This window comes from Coregonus clupeaformis, chromosome 18, assembly GCF_020615455.1.
Source record: "Coregonus clupeaformis isolate EN_2021a chromosome 18, ASM2061545v1, whole genome shotgun sequence".
NCBI lineage: Eukaryota > Metazoa > Chordata > Actinopteri > Salmoniformes > Salmonidae > Coregonus > Coregonus clupeaformis.
Window position 1 is genome coordinate 29208324 of NC_059209.1, and position 24187 is coordinate 29232510.

At 43.7% G+C, this 24187-nt stretch overlaps 1 protein-coding gene across 1 annotated transcript in view; it reads right to left on the reverse strand.

Annotated features, from left to right (window-relative positions):
* The window catches only part of LOC121530672 (zinc finger matrin-type protein 4), a 167755-nt gene extending 159706 nt beyond the window's left edge, over positions 1-8049 (reverse strand). Inside the window, exon 1 of the mRNA XM_041835811.2 lies at positions 7766-8049. Coding sequence (XP_041691745.1) covers positions 7766-7852 — 87 coding nt within the window. The 5' untranslated portion in view covers positions 7853-8049. The remainder of the gene's footprint in view (positions 1-7765) is intronic.
* Between the last annotated feature and the right edge of the window lie 16138 nt (positions 8050-24187).

Below are 24187 nucleotides of genomic sequence, written 5' to 3' on the forward strand. Positions count from 1 at the left end.
ATTTGACCCCCCATCTCAAAATCAAATAGTTTAGACTGTTTGGGAGTTTTTAGTTAGCTATTAAGTTGTTTTTCATATTACAGTTTTAAGCCTATCCCAAACCTTAACCCCTACCTTAACCCTAACCTTAAAAATGTGACATTTGAGAAAAATGGATGAATGTCTAATTCTGACGTGAGACTGTGAGCCATTTGTGCACCTCGTAAAGTGATTGCTGTCCTAGTTATGAAATTATCAACTTTACCCTCTATACCTAAAAATGACCATATACACTTACAGTGGGGGAAAAAAGTATTTAGTCAGCCACCAATTGTGCAAGTTCTCCCACTTAAAAAAATGAGAGAGGCCTGTAATTCTCATCATAGGTACACGTCAACTATGACAGACAAATTGAGAAAAAATAATCCAGAAAATCACATTGTGGATCACACAGGATTTTTAATGAATTTATTTGAAAATTATGGTGGAAAATAAGTATTTGGTCACCTACAAACAAGCAAGATTTCTGGCTCTCACAGACCTGTAACTTCTTCTTTAAGAGGCTCCTCTGTCCTCCACTCGTTACCTGTATTAATGGCACCTGTTTGAACTTGTTATCATTATAAAAGACACCTGTCCACAACCTCAAACAGTCACACTCCAAACTCCACTATGGCCAAGACCAAAGAGCTGTCAAAGGACACCAGAAACAAAATTGTAGACCTGCACCAGGCTGGGAAGACTGAATCTGCAATAGGTAAGCAGCTTGGTTTGAAGAAATCAACTGTGGGAGCAATTATTAGGAAATGGAAGACATACAAGACCACTGATAATCTCCCTCGATCTGGGGCGCCACGCAAGATCTCACCCCGTGGGGTCAAAATGACCACAAGAACGGTGAGCAAAAATCCCAGAACCACACGGGGGGACCTAGTGAATGACCTGCAGAGAGCTGGGACCAAAGTAACAAAGCCTACCATCAGTAACACACTACGCCGCCAGGGACTCAAATCCTGCAGTGCCAGACGTGTCCCCCTGCTTAAGCCAGTACATGTCCAGGCCCGTCTGAAGTTTGCTAGAGTGCATTTGGATGATCCAGAAGAGGATTGGGAGAATGTCATATGATCAGATGAAACCAAAATATAACTTTTTGGTAAAAACTCAACTCGTCGTGTTTGGAGGACAAAGAATGCTGAGTTGCATCCAAAGAACACCATACCTACTGTGAAGCATGGGGGTGGAAACATCATGCTTTGGGGCTGTTTTTCTGCAAAGGGACCAGGACGACTGATCCGTGTAAAGGAAAGAATGAATGGGGCCATGTATCGTGAGATTTTGAGTGAAAACCTCCTTCCATCAGCAAGGGCATTGAAGATGAAACGTGGCTGGGTCTTTCAGCATGACAATGATTTTCTGGATTTTTTTCTCATTTTGTCTGTCATAGTTGACGTGTACCTATGATGAAAATTACAGGCCTCTCTCATCTTTTTAAGTGGGAGAACTTGCACAACTGGTGGCTGACTAAATACTTTTTTTCCCCCACTGTATTGTTTAAAGCAAAACTACCAAACCTGTTACTGATGCTGAACCTGAATCGAAACAATCTAAATAAAATCTATTGTAAGCCCCGTTCAGCAGGTATACCCAGATGACAATTGTGTCTCCGGTAGTTTACTTTTATTCCAGTAAAACACCATTTCCAACAGCGCATAGATAGCAAAAACCTAGCAAATTACATAGTGTGTCACTCAACTAATAAAGCCTAACATTGTGCAAGCCACATTGGTCAGCGGGTGAACCTGGGGGCTGTGCGCAGCTTGACTAGGCTACTGATATTCCCTGGTGTTGTTCGGAATGCAAAATGACTTGTAGATCAATGACTGTCAACACAGTTACATGCAGGAGAGAACACATCAGTAGTCACAAAAGATGAGGTATTTTCAGAAGGTAGAAAGAAAGTAATATGAGCAAAAATTGTTAGTGAATCAGAGATTCGTAACTTTGAATAGATTTTTTGACTGATGCATGCTACATTTGCATTCGTTTGGGGTCTGCGGACTGATGCAGTCATACACTATCTATACAAAAGTATGTGGACACCCTATCAAATTAGTGGATAAAATTAAGCAAACAGCCATGCAATCTCCATAGCTAAACATTGGCAGTAGAATGGCCTTACTGAAGAGTTCAGTGACTTTCAATGTGGATGCCACCTTTCCAACAAGTCAGTTCATCAAATTTCTGCCCTGCTAGAGCTGCCCCTGTAAACTGTAAGTGCTGTTATTTTGAGGTGGAAATGTCTAGGAGCAACAATGGCTCAGAACGGGACAACCGAGTGCTGAAGCGCTTAAAAATCGTCTGTCCTCGGTTGCAACACTCACTACAGAGTTCCAAACTGCTTCTGGAATCAACGTCAGCACAAGAACTGTTTGTCGGGAGCTTCATGAAATGGGTTTCCATGGCCGAGCAGCCGCACACAAGCCTAAGATCACCATGGGCAATGCCAAGCGTCAGCTGGAGTGGTATTAACCTTATCGCCATTGTTCTCTGGAGTGATGAATCACGTTTCACCATCTGGCAGTCCGACAGACGAATCTGGTTTTGGCGGATGCCAGGAGAACGCTACCTGCCCCAATGCATAGTGGCAACTGTAAAATTTGGTGGAGGAGGAATAATGGTCTGGGGCTGTTTTTCATGGTTCGGGCTAGGCCCCTTAGTTCCAGTGAAGGGAAATCTTAACGCTACAGCATACAATGACATTCTAAACGATTCTGTGCTTCCAACTTTGTGGCAACAGTTTGGGGAAGGGCCTTTCCTGTTTCAGCATGACAATGCCCCCATGCACAAATCGAGGTCCATACAGAAATGGTTTATCGAGATCGGTGTGGAAGAACTTGACTGGCCTGCACAGAGCCCTGACCTCAACTCCATCAAAAACTTTTGGGATGAATTGGAACGCCGACTGCGAGCCAGGCCTAATTGCCCAACATCAGTGTCCGACCTCACTAATGCTCGTGGCTGAATGGAAGTAAGTCCCCGCAGCAATGTTCCAACATCTAGTTGAAAGCCTTCCGAGAAGAGTGGAGGCTGTTATAGCAGCAACTCCATGGAATGAGATGTTCGACGAGCAGGTGTCCACATACTTTTGGTCATGTAGTGTATCTTAAACATTTGAATCGGGGACTGATGCGTATCGGTGAATCGTTACATCCCTATCCAGTACAATCATCAGCATTGTTATTAACCTCCTTAGCAGCAGACAGCAGCATTTTTCTAGCTGACTCTCCAGGCCAGGACCACAGTGGTTTAAACCGCGTCCCAAATGGCTCACCATTCCCTATAGTGCCCTATGAAACCTGTCAAAAGTAGTGTTTGCCTTAAGGACAAAACAGACCACGTCGACAAACAGTTCATAGAAGCAGGTGCTCCTTCTATCGCACTACACAGAACATCTGCCATCTTTTTCTGTTAATTTCCAGACAATTATACATGTTCAATCACCACCGATTCAATCGTCACCCATGCAGGTGATCTACTGCGCACGGCTGATGTTCGCTGTGGTTTGTCCTGTCCTTTAGTTAGGCAGTCAGGCAGATTTTCTTTAGGCCAAGGTCCATTGTCTTATGTCAGATAGCATGACGATTCCGTCTGCACAGATGAGGGACGAGTGTCGCATAGGAGAGAAACAATGGCCAAGGTCTGTATACTGGCAACTCTGTTTTACAGAAGGCAGGTAACTCAAAATTCTTCTACTTACTGTATTGAATTAATATAATCTAATATCAGCCTTAACTGATAGAGGATTCCAGCTCCTGATTACCAGTTCCTCTGAGGTGTAACCCCAGAGCCACCAGAGCCCTATTTATCTCTATCTTAGACTCTGGTGTAGCCTGGCTACTGACAACAGAGCAGCTGGGTGAAAATATTACAGTGCAGTCTGGGCAGATTGTCAACAGTAGACTACACCAGCACAATCATCAGACTGGAGTTGAGCCACTGACAGAGACATTTAGGTCAGATGTTTAGTCACTTGAGTGAGTGAGTGAGTGAGTGAGTGAGTGAGTGAGTGAGTGAGTGAGTGAGTGAGTGAGTGAGTGAGTGAGTGAGTGAGTGAGTGAGTGAGTGTGCGCACATGTGTGCGTGACCCATTAAATTATGACTGGTCTATTTAAATCAGTTACATTTTCTCAAGTTAGATTACCTCTGGAGGTAAGATTAAGTCTGTAGGATTTTAATCCTCAGAACGGGTCAATACTGTAAAAACGTTGTCCATAAACCTGTTGCAAAGTGCTTGGGTTCCGGAAGTCTGATGCTTTTAGGGATTTCAAAGTACATCCAGCCTAAATGCATTTCTTCTTCTAAAAAAAGGCTTGCCTACTCTCAGCCTGATCCACAAAGGAGCACAAATTAAGGTTAGGCATGCACCAAGCCAAGCTGATCCATATATTGAGCAAGATTTAAAAGACTCTCATATCCCAGCTCATCAACGGGGACAAAGGGATGCCGTTTATCATTTATATTTGGAGTGAAATTTCAGAGTATGCAGTTGTAACACCTGGATGGATTATTTAACTCCCAGTTCTTTACCTGTGGGTACCATCAAGGGGCAGAGGACAGGGTGATGTGGAGGTGTTATCATGGAATACAAGGATACTCTCTTTATTTCTTTCTCTCTCCCCCCTCTTCTCTCCCCCTCTCTCTCTCCCCACCTCTTCTCTCTCTCTCTCTCAGGTGTGATACAGTATAAATAGCCTGCTGACAATATCACTTCTTTTTAAATATGCTACTGCAATCTAAGAGTACTTCAGGGAGTATCTCATGACACGTTCATCTTCTTCAGTTCAATGCACTGACCTTCTCCTGTGATACACTTGGCTGCATTTTTTGCACATAATTCTAACATCAGAGTGTGTATCTAGTTGATCTGTTACATAAGGTATTTATACAATCTGTTGGATTTATTTTGGTCTCTCTCTGTGTTTGATGGGATACATTTTGAAGAAAGCAGTGAAATACACAGACTGTGACTGAAAGGAGGATTTTGAATAACCAACTAAAAAGGAGGGACATTTTTACTTAAACAAAAGCAATCACTTATTGATGACACTGAAGCACAGAGCTTCAAAGCGCTTATTTTTAGCCCTCACAAATTACTGACGGGAGAGAGGGATCATATGATTTTTACCACTTCAAGCCTTTTCCAAAATAGAAACGATATGAAATAGGGAGACTGAACAAATATATCTGGGGTTGTTAAAGTGAGAGGTCAATAGGGGACATTATCATCACCTGAAGTTCAAGAGCTTGTATGTGTATTAGTATGAATGTGCATATTATGTGAATTTGAATGAGTATTAAGTCAGTCCTCCAAGATGTTCCAAAATACCCCAAATATACCTCATATTCTGGATGACTCACATAGAGAGAACTTTTGAAAATGCATGTGTAAGCAGCATATAGGCCTGAGGAGGCGTATTTAGTCTGTGTCACTGACAGCAGGCATGCAGCAACAGAGAGCACTGTCTTAAGATAATGAAAAACAAAGGAGTTGATAGTGCTCTGACGGAGCCACCTTGTGGTTCAGTACAGCGAGCCTCTCCTCAGAGAGACAGTGATCGCAGCAACTTTTCACAACTCTGGCAACTGACTTTGAATCAAGCAGACTGGAGAAAGAAAGAGCTCAGAGAGAGTTTGACTGAAGAACAGCAGTGATGGGAACTGTCAGGCAAGCATGATTAAAACTCCAGATACACCATAACAAGTACATCGACAAGTGGAGGTGTTTTAACTATAAATCATGTTACAGGATGCATCCCAAATGACTCCCTAATTGCCATTTAGTGCACTACTTTTGGTCAACACCCATAGGTTACTGGAGGTTTGAATCACACATTGACTCGAGGGTGCCCATAAACTGTAGGCAGGAGCAACGCATTATAATTTAAATATCTTCTGTATAGCTAAAATATTGTAAGGCTAATGGGGGTGCCATGATTTGTTATGGGTTTGAGGGTTTGCCCAGGACCCCAATAATTCAAACCTTGGCCTGTTATAAAGACCTGCCTCGACTAAGAGATAATTCTAGGGTGATATGGGGGCTGTTGTATGCCGCTCAGTTAAAGTGCAGTAACTGCACTGCAAAAATAGACATTTGATACACTGAGAGATACCCGAAGCTACTGTATCAGTTTAAAAGTTAACAATGGGCTCTGTTTTTCTGTATCTATGATCCCTTAAGAAAACCCAAATAAAATATAGTATTTGATACACAAATTGAAAACCAGAGAGAGGCACAGCAGCACAGAGACACAGCAGTTAAAAACAATGCATCAAAAGGAGACTAAAGCTTTCTCTCAAACAAGACAATTAAGTCGCTGCTTGCGCTCTGGGGGAAGTGGATAAAGCAAAGATACTATTAATGTAGTAAAGATTAAAAATAATCTAGACACCACCTGGTGAACACACTTCAAAAGGCATGCACAGGGATTTAATATGCAACAATTCCAGGTATACTTCTAAATAAACACACTGCGATTCCCATAGCCTATCTAATCAAATGTATATTTCAAAGCCCTTACTAGGGTTCCTATAACAAGACACCTCACTGGGGGGGGGGAAGTCAGGATTGTTCAATAAAGGAAAGACGTGTTTTTTTAAGAAAACATAACAAATATTTAATGAAAACGATTAAATAGGACTCAATAACCAGAACAAGGTGTTGAGGTGAATTTGTCTTGCCACAGTCAAAGAGGCATAAACATGGTTGCCAGTCATGTGGGAGATAGCTAGCTACATGAGGTAAATTACATTCAGGTTTTGGTGTGCTGTAATTTTTTGACTTAACGAAAATTGTAGCATGGTAATGTTCACCTATGTTTACACATCTGGGCTAACATTAGTGCAAAATATTATGAGGATAATGTCATCGGAAAATGCTTGGGAATTAATCTTAAATGGATGTAGTCACAATCCAATGACTGGATACACTTCAATAGTCAAGATACCGACATGCCAGCTTCTCATATTCCATGCATTGAACAGTGGGCAAATTTAAAACCAAACACATGCACATGATATGGTCAATGGATCTAATAGTAGATAGCCTACAGTAGTAGAATGACAGGTGAGTTCAAACTCACTCCAACTGGTTGAACTATTGGAATCCCATAAATTACATTAATGTAGCCTAATCTTGACAAAATATCATAAATATCATGTAGCAACAAAAAAAAACGATGTAAAAGGTCAGTGTGTGTAAAATAGCCATGGGATGGATAGCCTAATAACATATGAGGAATTGTTTTGCCTCTGATGCCGTCCCATCTCACTTTCTAAGCACAGCGAGACGCAAAATGATAATCGTGAACAGTCCGACCCGTTTATTTAAATTTCAAACTCAAGTAGGTCTGCATCAAATCACACGGAGTGTTTATGAAACTGCTGAATGAGATTCACAATTTAAGCGCGCATTTCAGCTTGAGGACCTCCGCATCAGGCTACATGGTATTTCCAAACACGGTGTTGTGAATTCAACATCACATAGCCTAGATGGAGGAGAGGGATTTCACTGTTTCTCGTTACGCTGGCTCATAATGTCAAAAAGGATGCTGATATTCCACGCAGCGCAGCAGACATGAAAACTAATTATGATAGAGCTGAAAACATTAGACAGTCTGAGTTTTATAGTCTCTTTCTCTGTCAATGGAGATTGGTACCCGGTGTAAAACAAAACGGAAAACAAATCACACATAAGTATAGGCTAATTCATGTCTGAGATGTAGCCTACCTGTAACTCCAAACTGTAACCCTGGTACAAGTGTGTCGGGAACACAGTCAGTTGATGTTGCACTTGTAGGGAAACTGTGTAATCCATTGACCAGATCAGCGAAACGCGTGTACAAAACAGACGCTTCCACAGCTGTTTGCAGTAGGCTACTATTCTGCCTGTAGTACAATCGTCGACTGTTCTCCGCCCCGCTTCTACCTCATTGGCCGTTTGACAATAGTAGCCTTGTTGTGTGGAGCTCCGACACGATTTTCTCCAACGATACAGTAGCCCATCAATTTTAGAGTGATCGACGGGTCCAGTCCATTACAGGTGGTATCGCACAGCACCTGTCACCTGGAACGCCAGATTTGCAGCGTGCGTAATTGTATGTAATAAATTCTAGGCTACGTTTGTTGAAAATTATTCTTATTCAAATGGGGTCCTATCATGATAATGTATGTTTAAAATAATATTTCCTATAATAATCTAAGTAAAGATGTATGAATATTATATAATTGACCTGTAAATTGTGTGTGTTCAGGGCCGGCTCCAGGCAAAAGCGACATAAGAGTCAACCCCCCCAAAAAAGCTCAGTCGGGGTCTCAGTTTAGGATAGTAGAATACATGGTGCAAGTTCGAAATTTGGTTGTGCATCAGCAATTTTTCTCTTTTAATGTCAGTCACTGACAGTCACTCAATTAACCATGTCAGCTAACAATTGTTTGATTGGTAAGTCAGTGTAGCCAGCTATCTAAACGGGTATTAATCATGACCAAATACAGACCTGGCGCAGCAGGGCAAGTGCACAGGGCCCCTGACCTCCAGGGAGCCCCCATTGATTTTGTTAGTCACTCTCACTCAGATATTATTAACATGGAATAAGTCATGGCAAAATGTGTAGAATTGCAGGAAATTTGCTTTAATACTGAAAAAATAACAGATCTCAGCCCCATGGCAACATTTGTATAACCGCAGAAAACTTGCTTTAAAACTGCAACATTTCCACTTCACCCCATGGCAAGATGTATAGAATTGCAGGAAATTCAGTTAAAAAGTAAAATGTTCTCTATGTCGTCAGGAGGGGGGCCACTAAAATGTTTTGCCCGCTAGGTGGGGGAGGGGCCCCCAACCAAATCTCGCTTAGGGCCCCCAAAAGGCTAGAGCGGGCCCTGTGTGTGTGTGTGCGTGTGCGTGCACGCACCTGTGCTGTGTGTGTTCTGAAAGGGGAAGGATATATTACGCAGAAGGGGGATTTAATTTCCAAATGTCGACAGTGCTGATAATTTTAAGTAGGTCAATACATCAATGTCACCGAGGGGACTTTCATTTCACTGGAGAAATGTCCTTGCCATGTCATTGAGCTCAGTAAATGTGCTGAAAGTACAGATGGGTAGCTGAAGATGACAAGCAATGTTTGCAATGGGAACCATGGGTGGCACACACACACACACACACATCACAAGATGGCTCTCAATAGCACTACAGTAGGCTGCATTTCTTGTGGATGGCCAGGTAAAATGTGTCATGGCCAGATGTTCTGTTTTGAGTGTTCAGACTCTAGTACATTAACTACAATACATGCATATACAGTGAGGGAAAAAAGTATTTGATCCCCTGCTGATGTTGTACGTTTGCGCACTGACAAAGAAATGATCAGTCTATAATTTTAATGGTAGGTTTATTTGAACAGTGAGAGACAGAATAACAACAAAAAAATCCAGAAAAACGCATGTCAAAAATGTTATAAATTGATTGGCATTTTAATGAGGGAAATAAGTATTTGACCCCCTCTCAATCAGAAAGATTTCTGGCTCCCAGGTGTCTTTTATACAGGTACCAAGCTGAGATTAGGAGCACACTCTTAAAGGGAGTGCTCCTAATCTCAGCTTGTTACCTGTATAAAATACACCTGTCCACAGAAGCAATCAATCAATCAGATTCCAAACTCTCCACCATGGCCAAGACCAAAGAGCTCTCCAAGGATGTCAGGGACAAGATTGTAGACCTACACAAGGCTGGAATGGGCTACAAGACCATCGCCAAGCAGCTTGGTGAGAAGGTGACAACAGTTGGTGCGATTATTCACAAATGGAAGAAACACAAAAGAACTGTCAATCTCCCTCGGCCTGGGCCCCATGAAACATCTCACCTCGTGGAGTTGCAATGATCATGAGAACGGTGAGGAATCAGCCCAGAACTACACGGGAGGATCTTGTCAATGATCTCAAGGCAGCTGGGACCATAGTCACCAAGAAAACAATTGGTAACACACTACGCTGTGAAGGACTAAAATCCTGCAGCGCCCGCAATGTCCCCCTGCTCAAGAAAGCACATATACAGGGCCGTCTGAAGTTTGCCAATGAACATCTGAATGATTCAGAGGAGAACTGGGTGAAAGTGTTGTGGTCAGATGAGACCAAAATCGAGCTCTTTGGCATCAACTCAACTCGCCGTGTTTGGAGGAGGAGGAATGCTGCCTATGACCCCAAGAACACCATCCCCACCATCAAACATGGAGGTGGAAACAGTATGCTTTGGTTTTTCTGCTAAGGGGACAGGACAACTTCACCGCATCAAAGGGATGATGGACGGCGCCATGTACCGTCAAATCTTGGGTGAGAACCTCCTTCCCTCAGCCAGGGCATTGAAAATGGGTCGTGGATGGGTATTCCAGCATGACAATGACCCAAAACACACGGCCAAGGCAACAAAGGAGTGGCTCAAGAAGAAGCACATTAAGGTCCTGGAGTGGCCTAGCCAGTCTCCAGACCTTAATCCCATAGAAAATCTGTGGAGGGAGCTGAAGGTTCGAGTTGCCAAACGTCAGGCTTGAAACCTTAATGACTTGGAGAAGATCTGCAAAGAGGAGTGGGACAAAATCCCTCCTGAGATGTGTGCAATCCTGGTGGCCAACTACAAGAAACGTCTGACCTCTGTGATTGCCAACAAGGGTTTTGCCACCAAGTACTAAGTCATGTTTTGCAGAGGGGTCAAATACTTATTTCCCTCATTAAAATGCAAATCAATTTATAAAATTTTTGACATACGTTTTTCTGGATTTTTTTGTTGTTATTCTGTCTCTCACTGTTCAAATAAACCTACCATTAAAATTATAGACTGATCATGTCTTTGTCAGTGGGCAAACGTACAAAATCAGCAGGGGATCAAATACTTTTTTCCCTCACTGTACTTACAGTTACAGCTAACTGAAGTATGGATGTATGTGGCATTCATTCTACTGATGTTGGTGTTTGTGATCTCTTATGGCATTATGACATGTTTCCTTCATTTCTGTCACTGAACAGTCCAACATTCCCATGGGCCATTGCCTCTCATACGAAAACAATAGATGTACTGTCAATGCATTACAGAGGATGCATTACAACCTTAAAGGTGTCCTCTGTAAATCAGAATTAAAAGATTAAGGGTACAGTTTATTTTCATGTCACTATATAATTTATGTCCCTTTTGGCCATTCTTGAAATAAAAGGTTTGGTTAAGCTGTGGTTGAGAGCTTACACATTTTTCATAGTAAGTGGGGAATGTCTGCATTTTTCACAATCAAGCCAGTTTGAGCAGTGTCCTCTTGAGACAGGTTCCTTATGTGCAGAGATTACCAACACATTCACATCCAGACATTGAATGAGGCATCTCTAGCATAATAAATATTGTTCTTAAAGGTTAAAGTGTCATAGGGGACAGCCTGGTCACTAGCTTTCATGAAATAAAACAATTGTGGGGTTCCTTGAGGAAACTACCATACAGAACACACAAAAGTGTTCCCTGAAACCATGACTACATCCCAAATGGCACCCTATTCCCTTCATAGTGCATTACATGACTCTGGTTAAATGTAGTGCAGTATTTAAAGTCCTATTCCAGTCTCCTTTTCACCTCATTTAACACCTTATTTACTTAACAAATGGTACATTTCAATAGGTGGTCCAAGTATCCTCATGACATGGAATAAGTGGGCCTTTCCTCTTTTGTTCTCTATTGCTCCTCTATTGTTCCTCAAGCAAGGGGGAGGCCGATGACATCACAAAGTCAACATCATACCAACTCCTTGAATGCCCTATTCCCTGAATTTTGCAGTTGGGTCTAAAAAAACAAACAGAATTTAGCTTGAAACATATATATATCTTTACCCTTTAATGTGTGTACTTTACTGTGTTTATACTTGGGATATCGGTTTTCAATCGGAAAAGTTCAATAATCACTGGAGGACGTCTTAAGGAATAGGGGGCCATTTGGGATACAATTCCGGTTATAGTCGAGATATTCACTAGATCATCATTAGGAAGCACAGCTACAGAGAGGAAGAAGCAGATGGGTGTATGGCAGGATTTTGTCAGGTAAACACAAAAGAAACACACACGATGACAGCAAGAACATTTAAAAGGGGCCACTTTGTTGTCACAGGCTGCCATGTCACTCTGCATCCCCTGTTGCTCTCTGTGGCTGAGTCTGACACTGTTTTGGCTTATGACATTTTTGCATGAGCAGCCACACGAAAGGAGTGAACGTCACCATCACTCAATCCCTGCCTAGTAGCCTGTGGCAACCACCACCACCCAACTCACTGTAACACTGAGAGGAGGGGGAAGAATCCCAACTGTAAGTCTCTGCCTGGACAGAATGGGGGAGGAAATCTGTCTTCCAACACTGTTTTTTAGATGAAAAATAATGAATCTGTGCTTCTCTCGGATAGTAATAGCAGTTCATATGGTAAGGTGTACTTTGGTTTTCCAGGTGTTTTTGGAGGTTCTATATCCTACAAGTTTAGCCTACATTTTTTCATTAATACTGTTTGTTTTATGTTGAGGAGAGACTCTGTGCAAGAGGAGGACCTACTCCTTTTGTGCACTGTGTATTTGGGTGCAGGAATCAAGCACTGGGGAGCAGCAATATTCTATGTGCAGGCCTCTCATTCCTTTATCTCTGTGGGTTTTATGTTTGTTGCCCAGCACCGATATTCTCAAGTGTAGGATGTGCATATCATCCTCTTTCTCCTCCTAGACCTTTACACATAATACTGTAGCCCAGGGGAGTGCCAACACTCATTATATCAGAGCAGACATCATGTTTGTTTGTGACATTCCCTTTAGCACCAAATCTGCCATTCTGCTCTTGAGCAAGGCAGTTAACCCCCACAACAACTTCTCCCTGGGCACCGATGACTTAGATGTCGATTAAGGCAGCCCCCCGCACCTCTCTGATTCAGAGGCGTTTGGTTAAATGCGGAAGACACATTTCAGTTGAATGCAGTCAGTTGTGCAACTGACAAGGTATCCCCCTTTCCTTTCCCTTTGTGACATTCCCCTTAGCACCAGCAGCAATGGTCATGTTCATTTGTGACATTCCCTTTAGCACCAGCAGCCCTGAGTTCTCAGAAGGGAGTACAGGTCATATAAAATATTCAGCTCCATACCAACAAATAGCGTAATATTATATTGGAAAACCATTGTTCCATCTGCCTTGGTAAATTGTGTTACGTCTGATTGAATGTCAGCTGAATTATTTATTTTTTAATCTAATTCCCTCAGAAATATATCAAATGTATTTGTCACATGCTTCATAATCACCAGGTGTAGACTTACAGTGAAATGCTTACTTACAGGCCCTTCACAAGAATGCAGAGAGAAAAAAATAGAAATAATAGAAAAATAATAACATGCAGAATAAATACACAATGAGTAATGATAACTTGGCTATATACACAGGGTACCAGTACTGAGTCCATGTGCAGGGGTACGAGGTAATTGAGGTAGATACAATGCATTCAGAAAGTATTCAGACCACTTGACTTTTTCCACAATTTGGTACGTTACAGCCTAATTCAAAAATTGATAAAAGTATTTTTTTCCCTCTTCAATCTACACACAATACCCCATAATGACAAAGCAAAAACAGGTTTATAGAGATGTTCGCACATTTATTAAAAATAAAAAAACTGAAATACCTTATTTACATAAGTATTCAAAACCTTTGCTATGAGACTCGAAATTGAGCTCAGGTGCATCCTGTTTCCATTGATCATCCTTGAGATGTTTGTACAACTTGATTGGAGACCACCTGTGGTAAATTCAATTGATTGGACATGATTTGGAAAGGCACACACGTCTGTATAAGGTCCCACAGTTGACAGTGCTTGTCAAAGCAAAAACCAAGCCATGAGGTCGAAGGAATTGTCCGCAGAGCTCCGAGACAGGATTGTGTCGAGGCACAGATCTGGGGAAGGGTACCAAGAAATTCTGCAGCATTGAAGGTCCACAAGAACACAGTGGCCTCCATCATTCTTAAATGGAAGAAGTTTGGAACCACCAAGACTCTTCCTAGAGATGGCCGCCCGGCCAAACTGAGCAATCGGGGGAGAAAGGCCTTGGTCAGGGAGGTGACCAAGAACCCAATGGTCACTCTGACAGAGCTCCAGAGTTACTCTGGAGAACCTTCCAGAAGGACAACCATCTCTGCAGTGCTCCACCAATCAGGCCTTTATGGTAGAGTGGCCAGATGGAAGCCTCTCCTCAGTAAAAGGCACATGAAAGCCCGCTTGGAGTTTGCCAAAAGGCACCTAAAGACTCTCAGACCATGAGAAACAAGATTCTCTGGTCTGATGAAACCAAGATTGAACTCTTTGACCTGAATGCCAAGCGTCACGTCTGGAGGACACCTGGCAACATCCCTACGGTGAAGCATGGTGGTGGCAGCATCATGCTGTGGGGATGTTTTTCAGCGGCAGGGACTGGGAGACTAGTCAGGATCAAGGGAAAGATGGACGGAGCAAAGTACAGAGAGATCCTTGATAAAAACCTGCTCCAGAGCGTTCAGGACCTCAGACTGGGGTACAATGGCGCCGGACTCTTAACCAACTCTGCTATTTTTAGTGTTTTTTCGCATTGTTTGTAACTTATTTTATACATAATGTTGCTGCTACCGTCTCCTATGACCAAAAAGAGCTTCTGGACATCAGAACAGCAATTACTCACCTTGAACTGGATGAATCATTTTTCTTTAATGAGTAGGACGAGAGGGATTTGCAAAAGACACTCGACAGGGCCTTCATCCCCGTAATTTGCAGTAGAAAGAAAAGGAGATATTGCGGAAGGAGATCGGGGTGCCTGGTAAGAAGCCGGCGACGAGTGGCTAATCTGCCTTTGCCATCGATACTATTGGCCAATTTGCAATCGCTTGATAATAAAGTGGACGAACTACAAGCACGTATATCCTACCAACGGGACATTAAAAACTGTCATATCTTATGTTTCACGAGTCGTGGCTGAGCAAAGACATGAATAACATACAGCTGGCGGGTTATACACTGTATCGGCAGGATAGAACAGCAGCCTCTGTAAGACAAGAGGTTAGCGGTCTATGTATATTTGTAAACAACAGCTGGTGCACGATATCTAAGGAAGTCTTGAGGTTTTGCTCAGGTAGAGTATCTCATGATAAGCTGTAGACCACACTATCTACCAAGAGAGTTTTCATCTATATTCTTCGTAGCTGTCTATTTACCACCACAATCCGATGCTGGCACTAAGACCACACTCAATGAACTGTATACGGCCATAAGCAAACAGGAAAATACTCATCCAGAGGCGGCGCTCCTAGTGACCGGGGACTTTAATGCAGGGAAGCTTAAATCCGTTTTACCTCATTTCTACCAGCATGTTAAATGTGGAATCAGAGGAAAAAAAACTCTAGACCACCTTTACTCCACACACAGAGACGTGTACAAAGCTCTCACTCGCCCTCCATTTGGCAAATCTGACCATAATTCTATCCTCCTGATTCCTGCTTACAAGCAAAAATTTAATCAGGAAGCACCAGTGACTCTTTCAATAAAAATGTGGTCAGATGAAGCAGATGCTAAGCTACAGGACTGTTTTGCTAGCACAGACTGGAATATGTTCCGGGATTCTTCCGATGGCATTGAGGAGCACACCACATCAGTCACTGGCTTCATCAACAAGTGCATCGATGACATCGTCCCCACAGTGACTGTACATACATGCCCCAACCAGAAGCCATGGATTACAGGCAACATCCACACTGAGCTAAAGGGTAGAGCTGCCACTTTCAAGGAGCGGGACTCTAACCCGGAAACATATAAGAAATCCCGCTATGCCCTCAGGCGAACCATCAAACAGGCAAAGCGTCAATACAGGACTAAGATCGAATAGTACTACACCAGCTCCAATGCTCGTCGGATGTGGCAGGGCTTGCAAACTATAACAGACTACAAAAGGAAGCACAGCCGCGATCTGCCCAGTGACACGATCCTACCAGATGAACTAAATTACTTCTATGCTCGCTTCGAGGCAAGTAACACTGAAACATGCATGAGAGCATCAGCTGTTCCGGACAACTGTGTGATCACGCTTTCCGTAGCCGATGTGAGTAAGACCTTTAAACAGGTCAACATTCACAAGGCCGCAGGGCCAGACGGATTACCAGGACGTGTACTCAGAGCATGCACTGACCAACTGGCAAGAGTCTTCACTGACATTTTCAACCTCTCCCTGTCTGAGTCTGTAATACCAACATGTTTCAAGCAGACCACCATAGTCCCTGTGCCCAAGAACACTAAGGTAACCTGCCTAAATGACTACTGACCCGTAGCACTCATATCTGTAGCCATGAAGTGCTTTGAGGCTGGTCATGGCTCACATCAACACCATTATCCCAGAAACCCTAGACCCACTCCAATTTGCATACCGCCCCAACAGATCCACAGATGACGCAATCTCTATTGCGCTCCACACTGCCCTTTCACACCTGGACAAAAGGAACACCTATGTGAGAATGCTATTCATTGACTACAGCTCAGCGTTCAACACCATAGTGCCCTCTAAGCTAATCACTAAGCTAAGGACCCTGGGACTAAACACCTCCCTCTGCAACTGGATCCTGGACTTCCTGACGGGCCGCCCCCAGGTGGTAAGGGTAGGTAACAACACATCTGCCATGCTGATCCTCAACACAGGGGCCCCTCAGGGGTGCGTGCTCAATCCCCTCCTGTACTCCCTGTTCACCCATGACTGCATGGCCAGGCACGACTCCAACACCATCATTAAGTTTGCAGATGACACAACAGTGGTAGGCCTGATCACAGACAACGACGAGACAGCCTATAGGGACGAGGTCAGAGACCTGGCCATGTGGTGCCAGAACAACAACCTCTCCCTCAACGTGATCAAGACAAAGGAGATGATTGTGGACTACAGGAAAAAGAAGAGGACCGAGCACGCCCCCATTCTCATCGACAGGGCTGTAGTGGAGCAGGTTGAGCGCTTCAAGTTCCTTGGTGTCCACATCACCAACAAACTAATATGGTCCAAGCAGTCGTGAAGAGGGCACGACAAAACCTATTCCCCTTAAGGAGACTGAAAAGATTTGCCGTGGGTCCTCAGATCCTCAAAAGGTTCTACAGCTGCACCATCGACAGCATCCTGACTGGTTGCATCACTGCCTGGTATGGCAACTGCTCGGCCTCCGACCGCAAGGCACTACAGAGGGTAGTGCGTATGGCCCAGTACATCACTGGGGCCAAGCTTCCTGCCATCCAGGACCTCTATACCAGGCGGTGTCAGAGGAAGGTCCTAAAAATTGTCAAAGACTCCAGCCACCCTAGTCATAGACTGTTCTCTCTGCTACCGCACGGCAAGTGGTTCAGGTGCGCCAAGTCTAGGTCCAAGAGGCTTCTAAACAGCTTCTACCCCCAAGCCATAACACTCCTGAACATCTAATCAAATGGCTACCCAGACTATTTTTCTACCCCCCCTTACCTCAATTACCTCGACTAACCGGTGCCCCCGCACATTGACTCAGTATCGGTACCCCCTGTACATAGCCTCGCTATTGTTATTTTTAATGCTGCTCTTAAATTATTTGTTACTTTTATTTCATACTATTTTATATTGAAATTTTTGTGTGATTTTTTTTTGGTATTCTTTCTTAAAACTGCATTGTTGGTTAAGGGCTTGTAAGTAAGCATTTCACTGTAAGGTCTACACCTGATGTATTCGGCACAGGTGACAAATAACATTTGATTTGATTTGATTGAAGGTTCACCTTCCAACAGGACAACGACCCTAAGCACACAGCCAAGACAACGCTTCGGGACAAGTCTCTGAATGTCCTTGAGTGGCCCAGCCAGAGCCCGGACATCTCTGGAGAGACCTGAAAATAGCTGTACAGTGACGCTCCCCATCCAAGCTGACATAGCTTGAGAGGATCTGCAGCGAAGAATGGGAGAAACTCCCCAAATACAGGTATGCCAAGCTTGTAGCGTCATACCCATGAAGAGTCGAGGCTGTAATCGCTGCCAAAGGTGCTTCAACAAAGTACTGAGTAAAGGGTCTGAATACTTATGTAAATGTGATATTTGCAAAGATTTCTATAAACCTGTTTTTGATTTGTCATTATGCGGTATTGTGTGTAGATTGATGAGGGAAAAAAAACTATTGAATCAATTTTAGAATAATGCTGTAATATAACAACATGTGGAAAATGTCAAAGGGTCTGAATACTTTCCGAATGCACTGTATTTATATATTTATATTCCGGACTCCGACATTGCTCGTCCTAATATTTCTATATTTCTTAATTATATTATTTTACTTTTAGATTTGTGTATATTGTTGTGTATTGTTAGATATTACTGCACTGTTGGAGCTAGGAACACAAGCATTTATTTGATTTGATTTGAGAAGAGAGAAGCAGTGCACTGAAGCATCTGAGACATGCAGAGCCATAGCTGGGTTAGGCCAGACCAGTTTATCTACCAGCGGGCATAGGAGGCAGAGACTCCCGCATCACCACTGACTACACAAAGACAGTGGTCTGGGGACTTCACGGCTGTAGATTGTATAGGGAATTAATTGCATGCTGCAGCCCTCTCCATTTCATCCAGAAACGGTCTGGTCATTGCGCAGTTTGGGCAAGTGCCAGATTGGCTGGTCCATCTTTAACCCAGTGGGCTGGTCTAAATAGTATTTTTCTTGGCGTAGAATTATCATTATTGGCTCATAACGGGGGCCTTGAGGAAAGAAATGGGCTGGTGTTTTAGAAAATCCCCGGGCCGATTTCAGGTCCCAGTCCAATTTTGATATCATCCCCCTGTTTCCCCTATTCAGAGACATATTGCTTTATATAAACCAAATAATGCTAATAAAGCATGTATTAAATGCCCAAGGTGTTTATCCCTGCACTATTCTGTAGTAGGAGATTGAGTGGACATAATAATAAAATAATACATTAATAAATTAAATAATACGGCATAGAAAACAATTATATTATCTGCAACAGCAAATTGTCATACACTATATATACAAAAGTATGTGGACACACCTTCAAATTAGTGGATTCGGCTATTTCAGCCACACCCGTTGCTGACAGGTGTATAAAATCGAGCACACAGCCATGGAATATCCATAGACAAACATTGGCAGTAGAATGGCTTTACTGAAGAGCTCAGTGACTTTCAGCGTGGCACCGTCATAGGATGCCACCTTTCCAACAAGTCAGTTCGTCAAATTCCTGCCCTGTTAGAGCTGCCCCGGTCAACTGTAAGTGTTGTTATTGTGAAGTGGAAACGTCTAGGAGCAACAGCGGCTCAGCCGCGAAGTGGTACACCACACAAGCTCACAGAACGGGATCGCCGAGTGCTTAATTCCCACGGGGGGCCAGTATGAAAAATAAAAAATAAAAAATGTATGCATTCACTAACTGTAAGTCGCTCTGGATAAGAGCGTCTGCTAAATGACTAAAATGTAAAAAAAATGTAAATGCTTAAGCGCGTAGCATGTAAAAATCGTCTGTCCTCGGTTGCAACACTAACTACTGAGTTCCTAACTGCCTTTGGAAGCAACGTCAACACAAGAACTGTTCGTTGGGAGCTTCATGAAATGGGTTTCCATGGCCGAACAGCCGCACGCAAGCCTAAGATCACCATGCGCAATGTGAAGCGTCGGCTGGAGTGGGGTAAAGCTCACCGCCATTGGACTCTGGAGCAGTAGAAAAACGCGTTCTCTGGCGTGATCACACTTCACCATCTGGCAGTCCAACGGACAAATCTGGGTTTGGCAGATGCCAGGAGAACGCTACCTGCGCCAATGCATAGTGCCAACTGTATAGTTTGGTGGAGGAGGAATAATGGTCTGGGGCTGTGTTTCATGGTTCGAGTGAAGGGAACTCTTAACGCTACAGCATACAATTACGATTGTGCTTCCAACTTTGTGGCAAGTGGAGAGTAATTGCAATACTGTATGTGCTAATTTGATCATCCATACCATTTACATCAAGAGAACTATCAAGAAAGGACTTAATAATAAATCAAACAGGCGGGCGCAAGAGAGTGAGAGTGTCCAGCCATCTTTTATCCTCCTCCCACTAGATATATCTGTCCTGTGTGGAATATAAATCAGCTGTCCTACATTGATTTAGTAATCTAATGGAAAAGACCCAGAGAGAGGAACTGTGCTGGGGATTGAGGCTGGGGTCGGGATGTGATTTACCTCACTGTTCAACGCTGGTGACCTGTTGTGCTCTAGGGACAAGCCATCTATATCTGAGAGTCACTGGTCTGAAGGAGACATGGCACACTTCACTATCAGACCTCAGATCCCCTCATTACCCTGGCAAAGACAACATAATCTAGGCTCAATCCCAAATGGCACCGTATTCCCTGTATAGTGCACTACTTTTGTCCAGAGCCCTATGGGGTATTATTACTATGGAATGACACCCTAGTATCTAGAACCCCCTCCGCTGGATCTGTATTGTGGAAGGAGTGTGAATTGACTTTCACGGTCACTCAACCTTCTCATACATGGGGCCCCGTGTAGCTCAGTTGGTAGAGCATGGCGCTTGCAACGCCAGGGTTGTGGGTTCGTTTCCCACGGGGGGCCAGTATGAAAATGTATGCACTCACTAACTGTAAGTCGCTCTGGATAAGAGCGTCTGCTAAATGACTAAAATGTAAAATGTGTGTTGATCAATGAAATAATCTACAATATGAGTGGTGGCTGCATCCAGCCAGGAAACACTACCTAAAAACATACCCAGAAGAGAGGCCTGGTTACATAAAAGGAGTGAATGTGCCACTCTGTAGGTAAATGCTTCAAGGTCAAATGCAAAGTGAGTCATTCACTGATATATGAGATGTGATTTAGCCTGAATCCAGGCAGACCTGTACTTATAAGGAATAAGGGCAAAAGTCTCTCAAACCTACTGGCTATATTCCCCTGTTGCTGCATCAGTGGAACTCATATTTCACCTGTCACACACTGCCATTTCTCTCACTGTAAAGCTATTCCCAAAGTCCTGCCTCCCCCTTCTCTTTCTCACTCACACTTTTTCTCTCTGTTCCTTCTCTCTCTCTTTTAGTTAAGGAGGTGGGGAAGGGAATACACGTGCCTCCTGTAATTGATTTATAATGTCACTTTGTTATGGATCTGTCAACACTGTTTGTTTTGGGCTCTCAGATCCTAAAAATGTTATACAGCTGCACCATTGAGAGCATCTTGACTGGCTGCATCACCCCTTGGTATGGCAACTGCTTGGTATCCGACCACAAGGCACTACAGAGGGTAGTGCGTAAGGCCGAGTACATCTCTGGGGCCGAGTTCCCTGCCATCCAGGACCTCTATACCAGGCGGTGTCAGAGGAAGGCCCTAAAACTTGTGACTCCAGCCACCAGAGTCATAGATTGTTCTCTCTGCCAGCAGTCCGGAACCAAAAGGACCCTGAACAGCTTCTACCCCCAAGCCATAAGACTGCTAAATAGTTAGTTAAATAGTTAACCAATAGCTGCCCGGACTATCTGCATTGACCCTTATTCCACTTACTTTTTGGACTCATTACATACGCTGCTTCTGCTGTTTATTATCTATCCTGTTGCCTAGTCACTTTACCCCTTCCTATATGTACATACAGTGCATGCGGAAAGTATTCAGACCCCTTCACTTTTTCCACACTTTGTTACGTTACAGCCTTATAAAACATAAATATCACATTTACATAAGTATTTAGACCCTTTACTCAGTATTTTGTTGAAGCACCTTGGCAGCAATTACAGCCTTGAGTCTTCTTAGGTATGACGCTACAAGCTTGGCACACCTGTATTTGGGAAGTTTCTCCCATTCTTCTCTGCTGATCCTCTCAAGTTCTGTCAGGTTGGATGGAGAGCATCGCTGCACAGCTATTTTCAGTTCTCTCCAGAGATGTTCGATCGGGTTCAAGTCGAGGCTCTGTTTAGGCCACTCAAGGACATTCAGAGACTTGTCCCGAAGCCACTCCTGCGTTGTCTTGGCTGTGTGCTTAGGGTTGTTGTCCTGTTGGAAGGTGAACCTTCACCCCGGTCTGAGGTCCTGAGCAGGTTTTCATCAAGGATTTTTCTGTACTTTGCTCTGTTCATCTTTCCCTCGATCCTGACTAGTCTCCCAGTCCCTGCCGCTGAAAAACATCCCCACAGCATGATGCTGCCACCACCATGCTTCACCGTAGGGATGGATCCAGGTTTCCTCCAGATGTGACGCTCTGCATTCAGGCCAAAGAGTCCAAACTTGGTTTCATCAGACCAGAGGATCTTGTTTCTCATGGTCTGAGAGTCTTTAGGTGCCTTTTGGCAAACTCCAAGCGGGCTTTCATGTGCCTTTTACTGAGGAGTGGCTTCCGTTTGGCCACTCTACCATAAAGGCCTGATTGGTGGAGCACTGCAGAGATGGTTGTCCTTCTGGAAGGTTCTCCAGAGGAACTCTGGAGCTCCATCAGAGTGACCACTGGGTCCTTGGTCACCTCCTTGACCAAGGCCCTTCTACCCCGATTGCTCAGTTTGGCCAGGCGGCCATCTCTAGGAAGAGTCTTGGTGGTTCCAAACTTCTTCCATTTAAGAATGATGGAGGCCACTGTGTTCTTGGGGACCTTCAATGCTGCAGAATTTTTTTGGTACCCTTCCCCAGATCTGTGCCTCGACACAATCCTGTCTCGGAGCTCTGCAGACAATTCCTTCGACCTCATGGCTTGGTTTTTGCTTTGACATGCAGTGTCAACTGTGGGACCTTATACAGACAGGTGTGTGCCTTTCCAAATCATGTCCAATCAATTGAATTTACCATATGTGGACTCCAATCAAGTTGTAGAAACATCTCAAGGATGATCAATGGAAACAGGATGCACCTGAGCTCAATTTTGAGTCTCATAGCAAAGGGTCTGAATATTTCTGTTTTTTATTTTTAATACATTTGCAAAAATGTATAAAAATCTTTTTTCAATTTGTCATTATGGGATATTGTGTGTAGATTGGTGAGGAAAACAAATAATTTTATCCATTTTAGAATAAGGCTGTAACGTAACAAAATGTGGAAAAATGGAAGGTGTCTGAATACTTTCCGAATGCACTGTATGTGATGGGATGTGTAGACATCATGGGCAGTATGTGGATAGAACATGTAGTATATCTAAATAATACGTAGGATATAATTGTATATGTACAGCAATAGTTGAATAGGATGGCCTTGACTAGAATACAGAATATACATATAATGGGTAAAACAGTATGTAAACATTTTTAAAGTTACCAGTGTTCCATTATTAAAGTAACTAGTGTTCCATGTCTATGTACATAGGGCAGCAGCTTCTAAGGTGCAGGGTTGAGTAACCGGGTGGTAGCTTGCTAGTGACAGTGACTAAGTTCAGGGCAGGGTACTGGGTTGAGGCCGGCCAGTAATAGCTATTTAAGTCTGATGGCCTTGAGATAGAAGCTGTTTTTCAGTCTCTCTGTCCCAGCTTTGATGCACCAATACTGACCTCACCTTCTGGATAATAGCGGGGTGAACAGGCCGTGGCTCGGGTGGCTGAAGTCCTTGATGATCTTCTTGGCCTTCCTGTGACACCGGGTGTTGGAGATGTCCTGGAGGGCAGGCAGTGTGCCCCCGGTGATGTGTTGGGCTGACCGCACCACTCTCTGGAGAGCACTGCATTGCGGACGGTGTAGTTGCCGTACTAGGCGGTGATACAGCCCGTCAGGATGCTCTCAATGGTGCACGTGTAAAAGTTTGTGTGGGTCTTATGGGCCAAGCTGAAGTTCTTCAGCCTCTCTGTGTGGGTGGACCACTTCAGATTGTCAGTGATGTGTAAACTGAAGAACCTTCTCCACAGTGGCCCTGTTGATGTGGATGGGGGTTTGCTCCCTCTGCTGTCTCCTGAAGTCCACGATCAGCTAATTTATTTTGTTGACGTTAAGGGAGAGGTTATTTTTCTGGCACCACTCCGCCAGGGCCCTCACCTTCTCCCTGTAGGCTGTCTCGACGTTGTTGGTAAACAGGCCTACCACTTTTGCGTCGTCTGCAAACTTGATGATTGAGTTGGAGGCGTGCGTGGCCATGCAGTCATGGGTGAACAGGAAGTACAGTGGCTTGCGAAAGTATTCACCCC